Here is a 21,957-nt window from a genome sequence, read left to right on the forward strand (position 1 = left end):
CTTACCTAGACAGTAAGCTATCTAGAAGGTCATCACTCAAAGGTAACCTGGAGGATTTGCACATCCTTTTGATGTCTTTGGTGGGTAACACACCTTTTCTGTATTTAAAGAAAGCAAATGGGATTTTTGTGTTATTTGTCCTGTTAACAACAGTTGCATGCTATAGAAAGGAAAATACAAAGGAGATCTATCCTAAAATGGAAGTATGAAAAACTGGCTTTGGAATTGAAGGTAAAGAAAACAGTCATCATATTGCATTTCATCAATATTTTCCACTTCAGGGGTGACCAGACTGTCCTTAGAAAAGCCTTTCAAGATTCAGATTCAAATTCCTGCTTGGTGATAGTACAGCATATTAAATCTGTAGCCATGAGTGTTGCTCTAAGTAATTGATCTGCATTCTTGACCACTGGTCAAAATGGTTTTGATATTTGAAAACATCCCCTAATTTGACAGGCATTTAAAGCCTCCAACACAAGTATAATATGACTTGGGGGTATTTTCATGGACTTTTCCTTGGACCCAAACCCAACTGGGGCCTTCGCTTTGATTTTCTCAGAATCAAGTCATGTTCTTTACAGGAGGCCCAGAGGTTACTTTATACAGAAGAAAATTTCTTCTGTGTTCTCAGCCAAACAGTAATCTTTCATGTACACACAACATTAGAACCCAAAAGGGAAAGTGGGGTCTTTCTTCACATTAAAGGTGTTGAGATGTACAATCAAAACACATAAAGATCACTATATCAAGCTGTGTATAAAAAATAATCTGGAGCCGGAGAGGTGGCTCAGTGGTTAGAAGTGCTTGCTCCTCTTCCAGTGATTCCCAATACCCATGCCAGTGATTCACAGTCACTTGGAACTCCAGCTCCAAGGAATTCAGCACCCTCCTCTGATCTCCACAGACACTGTAGTGATATACATATGCACACAGAAAAACTACATACATGTACATATAAAATAAAATAAAAATCCTTTTCAAAAGGAAAAGGTTTTTAAAATGACCTAATGAAACTGAACACATATGGGCTTTGTTTTAGAAGTAGATCATACAGACTTACATTAGTTTTAAGATGAAATAGCTCCCCTACTAGATCTGTAGAAATTTTAGTTACAAGGTCTTTTGCCCTATGTATTACAAAAGCCACAGTTTATAATCCTAGTTAGTACCAAAATAAAATAAAGATGACACCTCATTATTAAACTCTGTACCATCTTCATTTACTCTATTTTAGTCAAAGCACCTAGAAACAAATGAAAATTCAAGAGGGCAGCCGATTCTTTTTAAGATAGAGATCTTCTCTATCCCTCCCCATCTCCTATGATTTAAGAAATTTTTGCTAAAAATGTTCAGTATGATGAAACATGTCAATTTTCTTTTTCTCATTTGCAGAAAATGAGAGATTCCTTTACTACTTAAGTTCACATAAACTTAAATGATTTATTAGAATCAATAAAATTAAGCTTACTTTTGTCTGTCTTCATACACACAGTTATGAATGAATACATCGAAATTCTCATACATATTTTTCTTGAACTTTTCATGAGCTTGTGCAATTAAGTAAGTTATGTCGGGATCCATGATCATAGGCACTTGGTAGCGACGTGCAATGGTTATGAACTCCTGTTCTATGAGCTTCCCCCTAGTTATGTTTAACAGGATTTCTCTGCAAAATAAAGTAAAAAAACACTCACAAAATGGCATAGAAGAATATTTTCTCTCTATTAAGCAAGTTCAAATTCTGTTTTATAAAACTGTCATTGTGTCTCAGGGAACAAAGATTATTGTTAGTTATTTTCATATCTTTTCCTTCATTTTCCAGCACTAAGGATTGAATCCAGGTCTCTCACATGGGAGACAAACTCTTTACCATTGGGTTATAATGCTAATTCTCTTGTTACTGTTATCATTATTCTTATTTCAAGATTGGGGGGGGGGCTCATTAATTTACCTAGCGTAGCCTTGAATTACGTATATAGCCCAGGCAGACCTTGAACTTGAGATTCTCCTGCCTCAGCTCCCAATTAGGTAGGATTACAGACCTGTGCTACCAGACCCAGCAATTGTTTGCTTTAACTGAATTCATATACCTAAATTAAGAGCAGCAAGAAGACACCAAAGCTAGGATGGAAAATAATAAGCATCACGGTATAAAAATAAAATACTATGTCGTCCACCTTGAGAATACTCTGCAATGAGGAAGTTCATTGTTAAGTCCTTGGAAGGTTAGAACACCTGTCTCTAAGTGAATGACTTGGTTTAATGTCTTTGTCTTCCTTAAAAAAAATAGTAACTGACTTAGGTTTCTGTTTTGCCAGGGCATGGGATTTGCAAGTCAATAAACTAAAAGGATATTTTGTGGACAGGAAAAGCAGTTGTTCACATTTCTGTTGCCAAAAGTAAAAAATGATACACCCTGGCGATGAGAAGAAAACTTAAAAGAGTCATTTAAGAGTCCAGCTGTCTGAGTGCTTAGAAGACAAACAGCACTGAGATTATTTGGCAGTGCTAAAACTCCAAACAACAACATATTAATGATGATGATGCAAAGTCTGAAACACTGTCTGTACTATTTTCAATATATCATCTATATGAAAGCTATAAATTGTGCAGCCTACATTAGGAAAACCTACATCAAAATCATTAAAATGAAAAATGTCATGGTGGTTACATGAATAAACTTCCACAAGAAAATTGACTTACTGGAAATAATTCAGTTCTCAAGAGTCCCAAATAAACAAGGGAAAATGAGATTTTATTTGTTCTACTATAGTTGGATCTTTCAGATTAGTAATGGCCTTTAGTCCTTTTGACTATTTCTGATCATTATCACTATCATTTAGGGATCTCAGAAAGCTATGTATGGTGGTGCATTTGGAAGGCTTGGGAGGCTGAGGCAGGAGAACTGCTAGGGGTTCAAAGCCAACCTAGGCTACATAGAGAGACCCTATATCAAACACACACATACAGTCATGGGAGGGGCTGGGGGAATATGAATAATAATATATGAATGAATGAATGAATGAATGAATGAATGCCAGGTTATCCTAATCAGGAATCGCCTATTCTGGATCCATGATCTTGCCCCTATCCAAATGAACTTCATTTTATATACAGCTTAGGCTATTGAGCTTTCCTGCTTTGCTTTTGTATTTTTATTGAGGGCCAAATTCAACACAAAGGATCTATCAGTGTCAGTAATTCAGGCCAATCAGTATTGGCAAGGGATAACCTTGTGGGAAACCCTATGAAAGTCACACTGGCATCTGAATTTTTCTGACTCTATACTACAGTTAGGCTGTCCAAGCATGACATGAGCTCTCAAAAGCACAAGCTAGCAAGACCAAATGAATGAAGTAATAGTAATAACAACTTCTACCATTTGCTGAACACTACCTATAGGCCAGATCCTATGTTACAGATACTTTTGGCATGGATTATCTCACCTGATCTAAAAGGCTGGTACTCATTTTACAGATGAGAATATGCAGGCACCAAAATATTAAGGAATTCAATCAATTTTCCAAAAGCTCAAATGTGAACCCAACCATCCAGCCTCAAAGCCTATGTTTCTGTGTACTACACTATGCACTCTTCATCTAGCACAGAGGATAGGATGGATAGAAGAGAGGCTTAAAAAAAACTTCCTTGAAGGACATGAGATTTGAGCTGAACTTTATGTCTGTGGAGCTAGTGATCAAAGCTAGTTCCTTACATATGCTAGGCAAGAACTCTATCAATGATTTCCAGCCTCGAGCTGACTTTGTACAGTCTTTTCTCTTTGCAGTCCACTCTATTGTTTGCAGATTCATGGGTTGAAAACTTAAATCTCCAAATTCAAGCTACTGGTATATGAAGAGGGGATTGGGGTTAGATAAACTCATGAGGATGGGCTACCAAGAAGGCATTAGTAGCTTCATAAAAGAAGGAACAGAGCCTGAGCTAGCATAGTTGCTCTGCCATGATATGAACCCATCTGTCATATCATGATACAATAATAATATAGCAGCATCACATTCTCAGACTTCCCAGCCTCCTGAAGTCTGAGCCAAACATGCTTCTTTGTAAACTACTAAGTCCCAGGCATTTTGTTATAGAAACAGAAAAGTGGACTAAGACATTTTACTAACCTCTGTTTTGAAAACTGAAATTAGTTAACACAATTTTGGAAACTCTGAGTCACTAAGCATCTTTGACAGAGACCCAACTGAACATGGGACACGGTTTTCAAAGAGAGACCTGGATCATCTCCTGCACTAGTAATGAAATAATGACACACATAAAATGAAATACCATTAATAATTACTAGTAGCAGTGATACTATTGCTGATGCTCTGTGATAAGCATAAAATGATTCCAATAAAACTCAAGATCTAGATTAACATATAATAATGGGAAAAACAACAATTATAAAACACATAAATGCCAAAACTTCAAGGACATTATCTTGTATTTCTTCCTTTTTATAAAATATATTTTAAAATTTTCTGAGTTTGTGCAATAAGAAAATATTCCTTTCATTACCTGAAATTCAAAGTATTTGAAAGTAAAACACAGCATGAAGAGGAGTAAGTGGCATACTACCACAACAGGAAGGAAGGAAGGAAGGGAGGGAGGGACGGCGGGAGGGAGGGAGGGAGAGAGGGAGGAAAGGGAAGAAGGGAAGGGAAGGGAAGGGAAGGGAAGGGAAGGGAAGGGAAGGGAGGAAAGAAAGAAGAATATGCACAGCAGTAGCTAGAAATTTTCTACACACCTTTAACTAAACTTATTATAGCACCTCCAGATCATAAAAGTTTATTTCCTTTTTTATTGCATAAACTGAAATTATTCTGGCTTCACTGCAACACAAAATTATTTCTGTTGGTTTCCCTCTATGCTTGCTTTAAAAAGCTCAGTATGCCACAACATTTCATGACTTTATGTAAAGGTGTCACAACCAAGCCACTCCACAGTAGAAACAGAGGCCCAGTCCCAGAGCCCTGCAGTAGGCCTTTGTGGCTGCTGTAAGTGAGGGGTGGGTCTTCACCCTAGGATCTCCACCCAGAAGCCCAAGCCTCACCACTCAGACATCCAAATGGTAGCTGCTACTGTTTTGCCCTGCATTTCTCATGTTCTTTAGGATTTGAATCATCTTGACAAACTTCAACAAACTTCACAAGAAAAATTAGGAAATCTTTGCAAAAGTAGGACATTCTATTTTTTTAATCATGGTACAGTATAAACAGCATGAATCTTGCCATTGCTGACATTTAGGAGGTGATAATGCTATACAACTACTACTTTTCCCTAGATACAAAACATTAGATCACCCCAAAGAACACCAAACCCATTAAATAGCTATTCTCCTTTCGTTCCTCCCACCAGCCTTCTCCCCTACATGGTAGCTTCCAATGTGTTTTCAGTCTTTTCAGATTTCTCAATTTCATATTCATATAAATGGAATCATCTGTGGTCTTTTTGTTATTGGGTTATCTCGAGTAACACAATGTTCATCCATGTTTAAGTACTTGATTTTTTATGGTATAATATGATGTGTAAATATACTATATTTTTCTTATATGTAATCATGGATATCTAGACTGCTACCATGGTTTGCTATTATAAACAGTGCTGTCATTAATATTTACGTACAAGGTTTTGTTTGAATACCTTTTTTTGTTTTGTCTTACTTTCTTTGAGATAGAGTTTGGCTATTTAATCCAGGCTAGTCTTGAATCTACTTGTAGTTCATGCTAGTATCTAACTCATGCTATTCCTGCTACCTCAGTCTCTTAAGTATTGGATATATGTCACCATGACAACCTGGGCACCTGGTTTCATCTTGGAGGGGATACATGTACTCAGGAATGCAATGCCTTAGCTACATAGTAATCCATTTTTAACCTATTAAAGAGCCACCAATCTATTTTCTGCACACTCCACTTAGGCTTTACAAGAGAAACAAATGTCTAATTTCCACCAATCACAGCGAGTCCTCACATAAAATTCCAGAGAAACTAAAATGAGACCTGATACCAACATCTCATCTTAGAACTTCCTGTCTATTCACTGAGGAGAAATAAAAATATACTTATTTTAAAAACTACCAACTTGGTATTTCAGCAGTTACATGTACTGCTCTTGCAGAGCAACCAAATGTAGCTCCTACCACACATAAGCTGCCTGTAACTCCAGATCCCGGGAGTCTGATACCCTCTTCTGGCCTCCATGGGCACTACACACAAACCCACACACAAGCAGACATAATTACAAAAATAAATAAATAAATAAATAAATAAATAAATAAATAAAATCTTTAGAAAGAAAAACCTCACATACTAACTATATTACTTTTTATCTCACTGGTTAATATTAACTATTTTAAATATTTTAATGTTAAAATACCTTTGTCTTTACTAACACTGTATTACACTCATAGCAGTAACATTTTCTATAGCTTAATATTGTATTAATAACAGTGTGGTTTAGTTAATAGTAGAAAGAATAATAAAGCCAGGCAGTGGTGCTGCATGTCTTTAATACCAGCACTCAGGAGGCAAAGACAAGTAGAATTCTGTGAGTTCAAAGCCATCCTGGTCTACAAAGAGAGTTCCTGGATAGCCAGAACTGTTACACAGAGAAGCTCTCAAAAAGAAAAGGAAAGGAAAGGAAAGGAAAGGAAAGGAAAGGAAAAATAGGAAGAAAGAAAAAAAGAAAGAAAAGATATTGACACAATTCTGGTTTTGTAACTTGCTGTGGGATAGCCCCTCTGTATGCTGTGAATATGTTTTATTACTATTTGTCAATAAAGAAGCTGCTTTGGCCTATAGCATGGCAGGATAGAGCCAGGTGGGAAATTCAAACAGAGATACAGGGAGACAAAGGACAGAGTCAGGAGAGATGCCAGTGAGACAATGGAGAAACAAGATGTACTAGAGAACAGGTAATGCCATGAACACACGTGGCAAAATATAGATGAATAAATGGGATAATTTAAGTTGTAAGAGCTAGTTACTAATAAATCTGAGCAATAGGCCAATTTATAATTAATATTAAGCCTCTGAGTGATTATTTTAAAGTGGCTGGAGGACCCAAAGGGACAGAAAAACCTCTGTTTACAGTAACTAACATCACAAGACTGAAAAAAAGGAATGTCACACTGTTTTAGGGTAGGGAAGTAACAGTGCTTAACAGGCTTTCATTTCATTAGAGTCATCTAGTCAAGTAATAATAATTTAAAACTTCATTTTAAACCTTCAGATCTCAGAATATTTTCTTACATATCAAATCATTAGAGTCTAAGCAATATCTTTTAAATAGACTTAAAAAATGAGTTTCAGCATAAATAAGACCTCAAAAGCCTAAGCTTTATGTTCTAAGGCTTACAAACAAAACAAAACAAAACAAAAAATAAAAAATAAAAATAAACAAACACCCAACTGAGCCTAAATTAAATCAAACAGCAGTTTTGATGACTGTTAGCACCATTTCTTATTTCTTTCCATTTGATATTCATCAAATAAAATGTGTTTTGCTTCCTCTAATCATAAGTCATGCTTGGCTGCTCACATCCTGCACTCCCTCAGGCTTCCTCTCATATCTGAGGGCCAAAGAAATCTCCACCTTGTTGTCATTTACATTCCTGAATGGAATACTGGTGCACTAAGACATTGACAGACAGTAGAGGGTGGCAGAGGTAGCTGATAAAATGTATGTCAGGGGAAAGAGAGATGGAAACATACACCAAAATGGGGCTAGCACAAATACATGACCTTCTGAGCCTTAGTTTCTCTCAGTGAAACTGGGCAGGAGCGTTTATGTCAGAGAAATTTGTTTTGCTTCAGGATCCTTCAAGATAATAGCATGACCATGCCACTATCCTGTTAAACCTTCCTAGGGTTTATCATCTCTCAATGTAAGAAGCCAAAAGCTTCATGATAGCCTCAAGGAACAAGGTGATCCGATTCTTCTACTCTGCTGCATCTTGGAACTCGTCCCCTATGACTCTAACTCTGTCCCCTTGTACCTGCCTTACTGTGATTCTTGATCTGCCTCAAAGCCAGGCAGGAGCCTCTGCAGTTGCCATTCTAGTCATGATGCTTTTCTCCCAGAAAATTCCAACAGCTTCGACCTTGGGAATCCTCTTCTCATCTGCTCATATGCCATCTTCTCTATAAGGCCTTCCCTGATCAACTCTGTTAAAGTGTGACTCCTCCTCCCTGCTGTCTTCTGCTGGTACCATACATCATCTCTTAGCCTATGAATCATTTTCTTAGTGACTTTGCATACCATCTAAAATGTATGGTACCAAATCTACAATACTTTACATAGTCACAGGTATGTCATAAGCCCTGAATAATAAATTATTTACTAAAGACATGAAAATTTAGGATTAAGTTAGCAAGCTAATAAAAGCAGTTAGAATAGCGACTGGAACACTGAATGATAGATGAGCAACTTCTAGTATCCATATCTTATAATGGAGGTTGTTTCGACCTGTACTAAATGGAACAGGTGACTCCTCTTAAGTAAATTTATTTTATAGGACAGGGAACTATTTTGAACTACTCTGAAATCTCAGAACTTGTCTGCATAATGGCTAGGGAAAATGGTCTGCTTGTTTTAAATCGTCAAATTCAGAGAATAAGTATAAAGGATTAAACTAACAAGCTCCAGGTGGGCTTTCTTTTATCTACTGGCTAGATCTCAAAACACCACCAATAAGAAATTTTTAGAAATCAAATTAGATGCCCTCTTTCATTTCTTCTTACACATAAAGACAGGCTATCTTCATTTTGGTCAGCTGTAATCGACAGTGACACTCAAATCTTAGCTGTAAATTCCTCCAATTTACAAGATTGTAAAGATCTTAACGGCAATAAGCACACTGAACCTTGAAATACATCCTTTTGAAACTGGAGAATCTTATGACAGTATAATTACTGCCAAATAAATCTGCTTTGTAAATCTAGTGTTGGGATATTTTCTAAAGAAGAGGTGCATCTGTATTAAAAATCATTGATCCTGATTTCTTATTCCAAATAACTAAGCAGCTTCTTATAGTCTCTTTATTACTGTTCTCATCTTATTTCACATCAAATGCTATGGATTTTCCTGTTTTGTTGTGCAGTGGAATATACCTGGTAATTTTAACTTATTTAGTTTGAAATTCACTATGTCCTGGTGCACTCAAAACTCAAAAGCTGTTTGAGTGTAGCCAAACAAAAGGATATTTTCATGCACTTAAGAGCAATTGCTGTACATTAACAGTCTATTCTTCACAGAGGCATAATTTTCAACAGCCTTTAAAACATTCAGGTACAATTCCACCATTTGGGACAATGTATTTAAATGAACTGATGTGACAGTTATTTTTGTTGTTATTGTTCCTTAAACTGTGTGAACGCTTCTTTTTTAGAAAAGGAAATGGAAAACTTGGGGATGGTGATTAGCTTGCAATGTGGGTAGAAAGGGATAAATAGGCATTTCATTTTGTAGCAAAGGTCTTCATTTTCTGCTACCTCACTTCATACTGAGACTATCCTGTTTTTCAGGGATCATTTGTCTCCAGGTAAACCCCACTTACTTAGCTTTACGAAAGGAAGAGTTTCACTGTGTAGCCCAGGCAGGCTCCCACTTCTCAGTGTTCCTGTTTGCACCTCCCAAAGTTCTGAGGTGCCACCCTGCTTGTCTTATGACTGGTTCTCACTTTATTGTTAGTTGTTTTAAAGGCCTTTAAAATAATTAGCACAAGTTATGTGGAGTGTGAGCCCACATAAGCACTGTAGTAGTACCTGATCACACATAGGCTGAATATAACATGGGGGCCTGTGCCCTCTATGTACTTATAAGTAACTCAGAAATTCATAAATTTACTCCTATCAAACAACTAAGAATGGTATGATCAGAGTCTTCATTCTAAAGACTATCCAATAGAAAATGATATATTTGCAATTGTAAAGAATTTGAAAATATATAAAAAAAAACCAAGATTTTAAAAAAAGAAAATTTGGGCTAGAGTTAAACTCAGTGGAAGAGAAAATGCTTAGTTTACCTGATGTCTTCATTGTCAGAAAAAGGATTGGGGAAAGGAGGACAAAAGGGAAGAAGGATATATACATTCCTCTTGCCACTTAAATATAACTAAATAAGCATGGTACACTGCCTTGCAATCTGTTTTCTAGAAAGGGTTTTTGCTCATTTTTCTCTAAATAGTTATGAATATATTTTATAATCTGCTTTTATCCTCACAACTAATACAACATATCAATGTTATCAGTCTTTCTAAATCAAAATGCTATAGCATAGTTCCATTACTTTATATTTCATAGCTTTATTTCAAATATTATATAGAAAATGTCATAGTGAGTATTTGCATATATAATTTTTGTCTATACATACAAGTCTTTCATTTAGATCATGTTTTAGAAATACAATTCATGGGACAAAAGAAAGAAAAATTTTAAAGGATTTTCATATATGGCTCTAAGTTATGTATACCCTTCTATTACCAATGAATGAGCGTATAACAATAGGATAGTATCATTTTATAATAATTTTTATTGTTTAAAATTATAATATGATTGCATCCTTTCCCCCTTCTCTTTCCTCCCTCCAACCCTTCCCACGAAATTGCCTCACTCTCAAATTCTTGACCCGTTTTTCTTTCATCATTGTTACATCAGGGCAAAGTGGTAGAACAATTGAAAGGTCCTGGGCTTCAACCATAGCAACTCCACCAAATCCCAATTCGACATGAAAGACAATATCACTTTAATAACTAAGTGAAAAAATAAGTTTAAAAATCTCTTCCTCTCTTTGTTACAAGATTATATTTACTCTGGTATGTTCTGGATGCATGTATTCTTTATTACATATTCATTTCATTAACAAATATTAAATACCAAACTTCATGCAACTGATAAAGTAGAAGAAAGGAATGGAACAGACTGAACTCCTAGCTCTTACTACTTGCATCATGGAGGTGGTCACAGTCCAAAATCAAAGCCAAGTAAAAGGAATAAAAACAAACTGGCTACAATAAAAGCATGACCAGCAGCTCAGAGAGGGCATCCAGCATCTGGCCCAGCACATGTATAGGCACAGGGAAATTCAGAAAGATGTCACAGCAGAGATCCTAGGGGAGAAGACCTTGAGGACAAATAGCAATTTGCTAACCAGGGAAGTAAGAAGGAGAGACAGGAATGATGTTGGGAGGAAAAGGGCAAAAAAAAAAACCCATATTTTTCAAGACTGAAAGAGAACAAGATGGCATACTAGAGGAGTTGTATTAATTATCGCTGACAAGTGTTTTCTCAAGTGATTCACCAGTGTGGATTCAGTTACTGCTCACAGCAATCCTGTCAGCACATTTTGAATGACTCCATCTCATTGATAAGGAACTAAAGCCCAGGAAGCTTCAGTAAGTTGTTCAAGGATACCCATACAGTAGTTGGTAGAGCCAAGATTTGAACCAAGATAGAGTTCTTCAGATGACTAGGCCACAGTGGAAACAAAGCAAGAGAAGAACTGAGAGAACTAACAAGTGCGTCCCAGTCAGGAAAGACATGCTTGTGAGCCATGGTGGAACAGCTTGGGTTTCTTCTGGTGAAAAAGCTACCTTGAAGAGTAGTGAACAAGATACTAATGAGAACAGAGCTAGACATCAGAGCATACACACAAGAAACCATAGGAAGGAAGGCCCACCATTGAGCACTGCTTGCACAGAGAGAAAAGGGTGAAAGAGAAGAGTTGAAACACATGAACTAGAGCTGCATGTGTTTGACCTAGGAAAGTTAGGGGAAGTGAAAGAAAAGGAAGAAAAAAATACATGCGGTAATTCCTGATGATGTTATGGAACAATGCTCTTGTACACTGTAAAGATTTGTCATTCATATTAGTTTAATAAAATGCTGCCTTCCAGTTGCCAGGAAGGAAGTATAGGTGGGGTGACCAGACTAGGAGAATTCTAGGAAGAGGAACGGTTCAGTCTGCTGTCACCAGCCAGATGCAGAGAAAGCAAGATGAAAATACCTCATTGAGTAAGGCACCAAGCCACGTGGCTAAACATACACAAGGATTATGTGTTAATTTAAGTTGTAAAATTAAATAATAAGCTTCAGCTAATATGCCAACCAGTTTATAATTAATGTAAGTGTCTGTGTGTTTCTTTGGGACTGAAGGCTGTAGGAGCAGGTGGGACAGAAACTTTCACTAACAATCCATAATTAGAAAAATCCCAAACCTGTAGTACTCCAAAATCCAAAATATTTATTTATTTATTTATTTTAAAACAGCTTCTTCAGTGTAGCCCTGACTGTTCTGGAACTTTCTCTGTAAACCAGACGGGCCTCAAACTCACTAAGATCCACCTATCTCTGTCTCCTGAGTCACACTGGGATTAAAGGCATGTGCCACCACTGCCTGGCAAAATCCAAAATTTTAAAATCATGCATTCAGTGCTCAAAAAACTATAGATTTTGGAACACTTCAGATTTGAGGTTTGTGGATTAGGTATGGTAAACCAGTAAAGCATACACAAATATTAGTTGATATACATAATGTCAAGATCTGAAATGCTTTCTGCTCCTAAATACTTTAGGGCTAATGAGGCTCAAGAAGTTAAGTGAGGAGAGAAGATGGTAGCTGGCTGAAGTCAGGTAGAATGTGTTATGATAGTCCCAGTGGAAAACAGGGAGTTGACATGATCACAAAGTCTAAGATTCTTTTTCTTCCTGTTGCCTGATTGTTTCAGCTGTTCATGAGTTGGCTGTTATTATCTCCTAATACTGCTCATTTTTTGCAAGAGACTATAATTAATACTTAGTGGTTTGCTCATAAAATCTGTAGCTCTATTCAAATTTGACTGTGTATTAACTTGAAATTGTCTTAAAATATCATAAATCATTATTTACCTACTTATCAAAGATAAAGGTGAAAAATAATTTTACTCCCAGACAAGGAAGAAATTCAGTCTTGGTGTAAACCACATCATCCACTTTTAACTGTTTTAATAACATCATTAACTTCTCTGAAATGTTTTAGCTTTCCACTTCCATGTATGAGTATACATGTGTCTATGAAACTTGTTTGAATGGTCAGTGTTGCTCCATTTAAGAGTTCATTTCCCCTTGAGTTCTTTTCATTTTTCTTTTCATGTTCTCTACGAACTTATTAAAGTAATTTGTTACATTAATTGTTTTCAATTTTCTTGAAGTTTTGAAAGCATTTCTTATGACCCATGTACAAAAAAACCCCAGCTTGTACCCATTTTGTTTACCTCAGAGCACTGAAGATCTGATCTAGCATATCGTTGTACTACCTGCAGCCACAGTGTTCTGGTTTCTAGGTCAATGGTTCTGCTGCTGGCGTGCTGCTTTTATGCCTATCTTGCTTTGATGTTTGTAAGAGTCTTTTCTATGTCCTTTAAGCCCCTACTATGGTAGAGAGTTCTCTCCTCTTATATTTTGCTTGGATGGTGAATTTGCCTGATTTCCAAATACAACCACCCCCCCCCCCTACACACACACTTTTCTATTTAGAAAAGGAATTCTTGAAAACTGGAGGTATGGCTCTATGGCACAGCATATTCTTAGCATGCACCAAGCACTAGATTCTATCCCCCATCACTCCCCTCGGAAAAAAAGAAAGGAATAAAAAGAAAGAGTATGAAGAAGATTTGCTATTCTTTTATTTCCATTGGTCGCTTCTATCTTTACTTCCATCTCTGCTTTCTTCATTGGTTAAGTACATTTAAGCTATATTTCTGAAGCCAATTCCCTGATATACTATCACATGTCCTCTGTTGTTCAGTTTCCCATTAGCACCAACTTTTTAGTTTTTAATTAAAAAATATGTACTTTTTTAGGCTTTAAGTAAGTCTTTTTCTTATTTTGGTATGTTTGCTTCTCAAAATGGTCAGGTCTTGCTGAGACTGTGATGTATGTTATTATAACAACAAATCACTTTAGCATCTGCATGAGAATAGAATCCCAGACTCAGTTTTTGTTGCATGTACAACTTTACAAAGAGCTCTATAGAATAGTCTAGGTACTCATGGTTCACAAAATCCCATGGGTTCTATTATAGATGGTGTGTGTGTGTGTGTGTGTGTGTGTGTGTATGTGTGTATGTCTATATGTAAATACACAGTTGGGAGTAGTTAAGGAAAGGAAGGACTCAATCAATCCTGGCCTAAAAAGGGAGATATGCTTTTAACTTTTAACACCAGAACACATGTACATACATATGTACAAAGGAACACATGCACACTTACATTTTTAAATATCAATAGAAACATTTCTTAAAATTTTAATCACAGCCAGTTTTATGATTTGAGTCTTTGATGAAGACTCTGAGATTCAGAGAAGGCAGCACTAGGCTTCAGACTTGATTATTTGTATCAGAAGTCACAGATACAATGGAGACCACCACCTGCATTTTCTGGGAAGTTTTTAAATTTTGCAATATTATAAGAAATAACTTGGGTTGGAGAGATGGCTCAGAGGTTAAAAGCACTGACAGATCTTCCAAAGGTCCTGAGTTCAATTCCCAGCAACCACATGATGGCTCACAACCATCTATAATGAGATCTCGTGACATCTTCTTGTATGCAGGCATACAGGGAGGCAGACTGTTGTATATGTAATAAATAAACAAATCTTTAAAAAATAAATAACTTTTAGTCCAGATAACCTAATAAGAACTTGTTCCTGACTTGTTTTCAACACAACACATTACATTAAAGACTCTGTAATAAACCCAAGCATGTAACCACAAAAGGTGTCAGTCCTAAATACAGTAGTTTTAAAAAATAACAGAAGACTTTTATATGCCAATAGCATCCTCTCAAAGGCATACACGGCTCTATATTAAGCAAAAAAGATGATTATCTATTAGGTATTTACATTTTTATTTATAAAAAGAAATAACAGGCTGGTGAGATGACCCAGCAGGCAGAAGCACTTACTATGCAAGCCTGATAACCTGGGTCCACTCTTTAAATCATACAGTAGGGGAGAACCAGCTCCTGAATCTTGTCCTCTGAACTCCATATTCATGCCATGGCACATTTACACCCATGATTTCACACATGTACACACTCATGCACACACACAATAATAATAGACATGTTTTAGTCAGGGACTCACTACATTTCCCTGGCTAACTTGTCTCTGCTCCCTGAGTACTGGTATTAAAGGCTTGCACCACTGTGCCCAGCCACAATAATACTTTTTAAATTAAAAAGTAAAGAAAAATAACAGCATGAGTGAATTAAAATAAAACAAAATGGGGAATCTGGTTGTCAGTCATAGCGTTAACTTTTTTTCTCATTTCAGAGCCTAGCCTTATTCCTAGGAGTAAGCAGCTTGGGCGAATACTACCTCCTAGTTCTTCCAAGGTCACAGAACTGTCACTCAGAGACATCAATTTGCACAAATTTATTTGTTGCAACAGTGACTAGCTATAACCATAGTTGTGTGATCACAAATCTACTGCAGAGGCAAACTGTACCTGCAAAGCAGCAGCAGGAGTGTGCCTGGTGGTATGGGTGTATGGGTGGTGGGGTGAACCTTCTTTACAGTCAGTTTCAATTTTCTGTGATATATTTGATTGCTTCACTCAGTATTTCACTCTGCTTGTATCTGTGCCCTTGCCTGTGTGTGCTGACCCAACTTCTAAAGGGGCCCAATTTTGTTCCTTCACTTTGACAATGGAATTGGTCACGGGACAAATTTTCGCCAATAGAAGAATTTAGAACTCAAAGTGTACTTGGGTCTTTAAGAAGACACCTATGTTTCCCATTCTCTGATGTCACTTTTGGCATCATGACAAGAATACATGTCCATTAACCTGTTGCTCCTCAGAGGAGAATGACAAAAAGGGATACAGCAGAACCTGGCTACAGCCATCTTGAGCATAACTAATATGACTGCTTCTGAGCAACCCTAGTCTGTTTTCTCCACATAGTTTCCCAGCACACTATAAATAGACACAATTATTAGAGTGCTATGAGGAGCTTTATGACCCAGACTGAGGCACCACAAAAATGCCTGACATCCATGGCAGGAGCTTGAGATAAACCAGGTACATTCTGGTTTGCATGAAGTCGCTTTTGTCCTGGCCATTATATAAGCCCCCTCCTACTAACTCATAATGCAGGGATCTACCTGTCATGTTGCTGCCCAACACGTCTTCCTTCACCCAAGCCCCCCCCCCCCAATAAATTGCACTTGGCAATCCTGGATATGTCTTTCTCTTTCTTTAGTCTCATGGAATCCTGCAGTTGGTTCTCATACATTGGGACCATATGAAACAAAGTGATATTTGCTGGTCCTAGAGCAAACTACCTGACACCTAGCCAAGCCACAGACCTGTGAGCTAAGAGAATACATATCTGGCACAACACTGATGCTCTGAGACCATTTGTTACACACTAGAATTGTGGCTATGAATTATTGATTCAATCTACTCCACCCCACAGTCTATATTCTTCACCCACATGAAACTGGGCCTCAGGAAATTGGGAAGCTAAGTTATGGGTGCATGGTGCTGCTGGCAGAAGTACTTGGACCAAACACCATTCTGGTAAGAAGCTATTGCTTTCTTCTAAGTAATAAGATGCGAAAGAGCTAATTGGTGCTCATCTTTAAGTATCTAGCAGGCAAGCTACTAAAACAACCACTCACCTACCACCTACCTCCCTGTGAATCCTCCAAGAAGAATGTCATGCTTAGATTCTGCATTAGGATTCTTTTTCCTCTATCACTTGACTTATTGTTGCTTTAAAAACCCCAGGCATCATGTAAGTACTGTCAGTCTCCCACAAGTCTGCTTCCTAAGAAGTTCAGAGCCCAATCTATGGCTCACTGGTAGTTAACAACAGTGATGTTAGAGTCAAGATAGACTTTGTGCATCAGCTAATTTCTGACTCCATTGTTGTTTCCTAGTTTCATTTTTTCTTTACAAAATGTATAAGAATCTTTCTATTTAATTCTCTCTTCCCCCCAACACACACCACACACACACACCACACACACACGTGTGTGTGGTGTGTGTGTGTTTTGCCTACATGTCTGTAGGTGTGCCATGTGTGTGATTTGCACCAAAAAAGAGTTGTGGGTACTGGGAAATGAATATGGGCCTTTTACAAGAGCATCAAGTCCTAACCCCTAAGTCATCTCTCCATCTTCTTTCTTTTATTTTTATTACTTATATATCTGTTTTATGGTATAAAATTGCCTAAATATTTAAAACACACTTTAAATTAATTTGTAAAGCAAAGTAAGAGGTAGAGAAATGGCCCAGTGGTTAAAAGCACTTGCTGTTGTTGTAGAGGACTTGTGTTCACTTTTCAACACCTGCATGGTAGCTTACAACCACTCAGAACTTCAGTTCCAGAGATATGATGCCCTCTTCTGGCCTCCATTGGCACCAGGCATGCACAAGGAATATATGTATATGTATATATACACACACATGTACATACATGCAGGAAAATACTTATAATATGTACCTAAAATAAAAATAAATATTTCAAAATAAGACAAAATATAAACAAATCTAAAAATAAATATGATACCAACAAAAGTGGAAGGGGTTTATACTTTAAAAGTATGGAAGGGCAACTTTAAAAATCCTAGCCCCATTCTAAACAACAGCCTTCCAGAAAAGACAAAATCAAGCAAAATGATAACAGGAAAAACAAAGGTCTCCTTCTTTCCACATCTCGAGTGTAATTTCATGTGACCAGTGGAAAGTGGGTGTGAATGAAACTAACAGCATTTCCTGGCTTGGCGCTCAGCATATGTTAATTCATGTAATGGGCCCAGTAACCTATCATTTCACAGATGAAGAATCTAAGGCACTACAAATAAGAACCTTAGCTAGCATGATCAAGTGTTAGCATACGATGGAATTGCTAAACTCCATGGTATAAATTCTAGGCTTATAAATGAATGTAATTCTATGTAGTATCCTTAACCCTTATGTCCTCTTCTCTGTTTTCTTACCTTTAAAATAGGTGATAATCATACCAATTTTGTTGGAGTGCTATGTAGAATGAATGTACACAAAAATGCATAAGTATTTCCTACAGTGCTTGTTACATAGTAAAGAGCTATTTAAGTGTTAACTACTATTAGTAATAAGTGACAGAATGATTTGTCCTTCAACAAAGGCCAAAATAAGGGTAAGCATAGTGGTATACACCTGTAATTCCAGAATTTGGGAGACTGAGACAAAAAGATAGTGAGTTCTCGGCCAGCTTCAGCTACATAGTGAGACCTCATCTCAAAAAGAAAAGAAAGGAAAAGTGCCATTAGAGTATTCCCCTATTTAAGATATTAATAAGAGTATAACAATGACTAATAAGATGGCTCATTGGCTAAGGATAACTAATATACAAGCATGTGGGATTGAGTTCAAATACTTAGCACTCATGTAAAAAGCCAGACATGGCTAAACCACAGTTGTAACCCCTGCATTGGGGTGTTGAAGACAAATAGATCCATCTTACAGGCCATTCAAACCTAGCCAAAATAATAAGCTTCTGGTCTCAAGACAGTAAGACAGACAGACAGACAGAGAGAGAGAGAGAGAGAGAGAGAGAGAGAGGAGAGAGAGAGAGAGAGAGAGAGAGAGGTGGAAGACACAATGTCTTATTATGCTCTCCCATGGACACACATAGTGATGAACACTAGCACACGCGCACGCACACACACACACACACATACAGAGAGAATTACAACTACTAAGTGCATGAAAACAATTCAAACAATACCATCAGAGAGTTACCCACTCCAAAATACTGTTTAAAAATCTATATCTGAAGCCCCAAACAAGCAGTCTAAGACCACAGATGAGGCTGAAACTCTCACAGACAGCATACTTAACTCTGAACCTCTCTCACTCACCATGGGGTCTGTTATGCATAACTCATAGACAACCATGGATCAGCACAGCATTGTGAAACATGCCTTTACAACCAGTACTTTAGAGTGCAAAATTTACTTGCATATAAGACAGTCGGGCAGATCCTGCCCTAAAGTGGCCCTCTTGTTCTAAATAGCCTCTTATTTTATACCCTCAATTTTACATCATAATTCTTGGTCTGAGGAACTACAAATTAGCATTTGCTTACTGTTTCAATTTGTAAAACTAAGTTGGACTCTAATTAAGGAGGAAAGCATGGGTGGCACTAACGGGGTCATTTGCTAGCAACTATGTGGCCACATAGCTCCCTTGCTTTTAAATCACAGAAACTTCATTTAGAAAACAGATCATTAGCACATTGTAATTCTGGATAAAATAGTAGTTGCACTGTTAATGGTTTACCTACTCCCACAAGGACATAATCATGGAAAAAAGAAATAAAATAAACAATATAAACGTATGTGTTCATGTACAACCTAGCAAAAGAGCTGGTCCTTTTCCCACTCTTTAGAAACAAGAAAAATCCTATCTGCTTTGGCACAACATTATATGGTTTATTTATTCTAAAAGGCCAAGTATTTTTTCTACCATCCCATGAAACTCAATTTGATAAGAATGGATAGCCTTTTTAAAGGAAAGAAAAATATCTGAGAGTGATTATGATTTTTAAATGGCAGTGCTCATTTTAATCACTACCAAATCCACTTCAGCATCCATATTAATAATAATATGTTAGTCCCTAAGAATAATGTATCTAGTCACTATTTTTCCAGATGTGATTTTAGAGGGTATTAGAGATTGTGTATGGTAAAAATTATAGAGTAGGCAGCAGTCAAACTCCTAGCTGAGCTTGAAAGAAAACAGAAATTGCCCCACATATCAAGGCAAAGGGGATTCTGACAGGCAGAGAGGATGTATGACTTAACAGGTAGCAGCTAGGGCTAGATGTGGAACCAAATCCCCTGAATGTAAGAGCTTCTGTTTTAATGGTCACTCAGGCATGTGAGACACGGCCTTTGAGCACGGAAAATACCAGTTTGTATCTCCCACTTATGAAATCTGTGTAGAAAGCTAGAAGTACAAAAGGCCACAAAGGCGGCTTAGAAGGATTAGTAAACTCTACCCACTAACCTAGAAATCTAACAATGAAATATTTTGGCTAAGTCTGTGCATGTGAAATACATACGTACACACACACACGAGTATGTATAGCTTTTAAATAGTATATATTTATATGTACAGAAAAATAACAACCTACTAGAAATCAAAGCTGTTATTTTGGCTATTTAGAATTTGGAGTACTAATTTATTTTTAACCACTACTGAATAAAACTCCATGGCAATAGATTAATAATAAAATTAAGATGAAATCTAACTGGTGTATAAGCCAGCTTAGAGAAGCAAACACAAAACCACTCTGAAAATTCTTCTGGATAATAAAATTAGGTGAGTTTGAGAAAATACAAGATTCGTATAGTCTCCAATAGCTGTCTTGAGGTATTTATTAGTCACAAAGAGAATGATAAAAAAAAAGATTGTCATTTTACAATGGAGAAATCTGGCAGACACTACCTTAATCATGTGACCAAATTCAACATCACCAGTAGTTGACACCAGGAATTCTTTGACATATTGAAAATGAAAAAGCTTTATTTCTATGGTATAATCTCAGTTCAACCATGACAAAACACCACTCTATCGTAAACTGAGGGACATTAGTGTCAATGTGCTATGTAGCAGTTTCCTCCATATGTAAAACGCTCCATCTTTGGAGGGAAACTCATTAAGACACAGGATATTCACAAGGAGGTAAAAACATCAGGAAGTCCTAAGGGATACATAAGTATCCCATCCTGTAGGTTAGCTCTTTAAGCCCAGGAAGTAAACAACCAAAATGGCTTGAGGAAGCCCCTGACACTGACCAAGTCCCTCTCTTAGCATATATAAGAACCGCTGAAAAACCTGAGCTTCCAGGAAGCAGCAGAGAACAGGTGAATTTTCTGGAGGAGGCGTGAACTAATTAAACTACCTGCAAGTTTCCATCTTTCAGGAGCTGTCATCTTGCTGGAGGCGGCTTTGGTGATACAGCTGTGTGTGAGTCATTTCTGCCCCTATATGTAACTCCTTACCAATATTCCCGTAAGTAACCCACCCACTGAAGCTTTGGACGTCCGTGGTATATCTGCACTTTGCTCTGTCATTGGATCCCTATCTGGGGAGAGGAGACAGTTGTACACATTGTCATATAACATAATGTCATTTTAAAAAAAAGGAAAGGCGGTAGAGTTGTTATAGCCAGCAGAATACTAAGAGTAAACATTGAGTAATGTAGAGTGGGATCCTGGAAAGGCTCTTGGAACAGGAAAAAAGGGCTTTGGTGGGGGGAAGAAAAGCAGTGATCTTCAAATAAGGCTTCTGGTTTATAGTACTATCCCAAAGTGAATTTTCCTTGTTTGATAATTATGTCACATAGGATGTTAACATTAGGGGAAGCCTGGAGTAGCTCTACAGTATTTTGAAAACTTTCTTGTAAATCTACAATTAGTTCAAAATAAAATGTACACTTGTAGAGCCAGCCCAATCAACAAAGAACTCCACAGTGGAAGAAGAAAGTAGTTTCAGATGAGCTCATAAAACATAAAAGGAAATAAATCTTCATAAGTAAGAGTCAGCAGATGTAGTGGAAGAAATAGGAACCCCTAAGTGGGGACCAAAAGAAGAAAACTCCAAAATGGCCTCTAACATTATGCTTGTAAACTTATCCAAAATGTAAGACATAGAGAAATCATAAGGAAAGCATGGCTCAGTACTTGAGAGCACATGCTTTGTTTTCAAAGGATCCTGGTCTGGTTCCCAGCACTCAGTTCTAGGGCATCTGATGTAGTCTTCTGACTTTCTTGATACTGCATCTGTGTGATGCACAGACACACATGCAGGTAAAATACTCTACAGCTTAAATTAAAAAAAATCTTTGAAAAAGACAAAGAAAAGCATTAAGTGTCATGCAAAAGAACAGAAACATATATAGACTGATCATGATAGCAA

General features: G+C 37.1%; 1 protein-coding gene across 1 annotated transcript in view; it reads right to left on the minus strand.

Annotated features, from left to right (window-relative positions):
- Efhc2 (EF-hand domain containing 2) overlaps positions 1-21,957 on the minus strand; it is a 158,913-nt gene that overhangs the window by 24,009 nt on the left and 112,947 nt on the right. The window contains exons 12-13 of the mRNA XM_038316581.1: positions 1,469-1,666; positions 6-98 (exon numbers count right to left, since the gene is read on the minus strand). Of these exons, the coding sequence (XP_038172509.1) occupies positions 6-98; positions 1,469-1,666 (291 nt within the window). The remainder of the gene's footprint in view (positions 1-5; positions 99-1,468; positions 1,667-21,957) is intronic.

Source organism: Arvicola amphibius, chromosome X (assembly GCF_903992535.2).
Source record: "Arvicola amphibius chromosome X, mArvAmp1.2, whole genome shotgun sequence".
Taxonomy (NCBI): Eukaryota; Metazoa; Chordata; class Mammalia; order Rodentia; family Cricetidae; genus Arvicola; species Arvicola amphibius.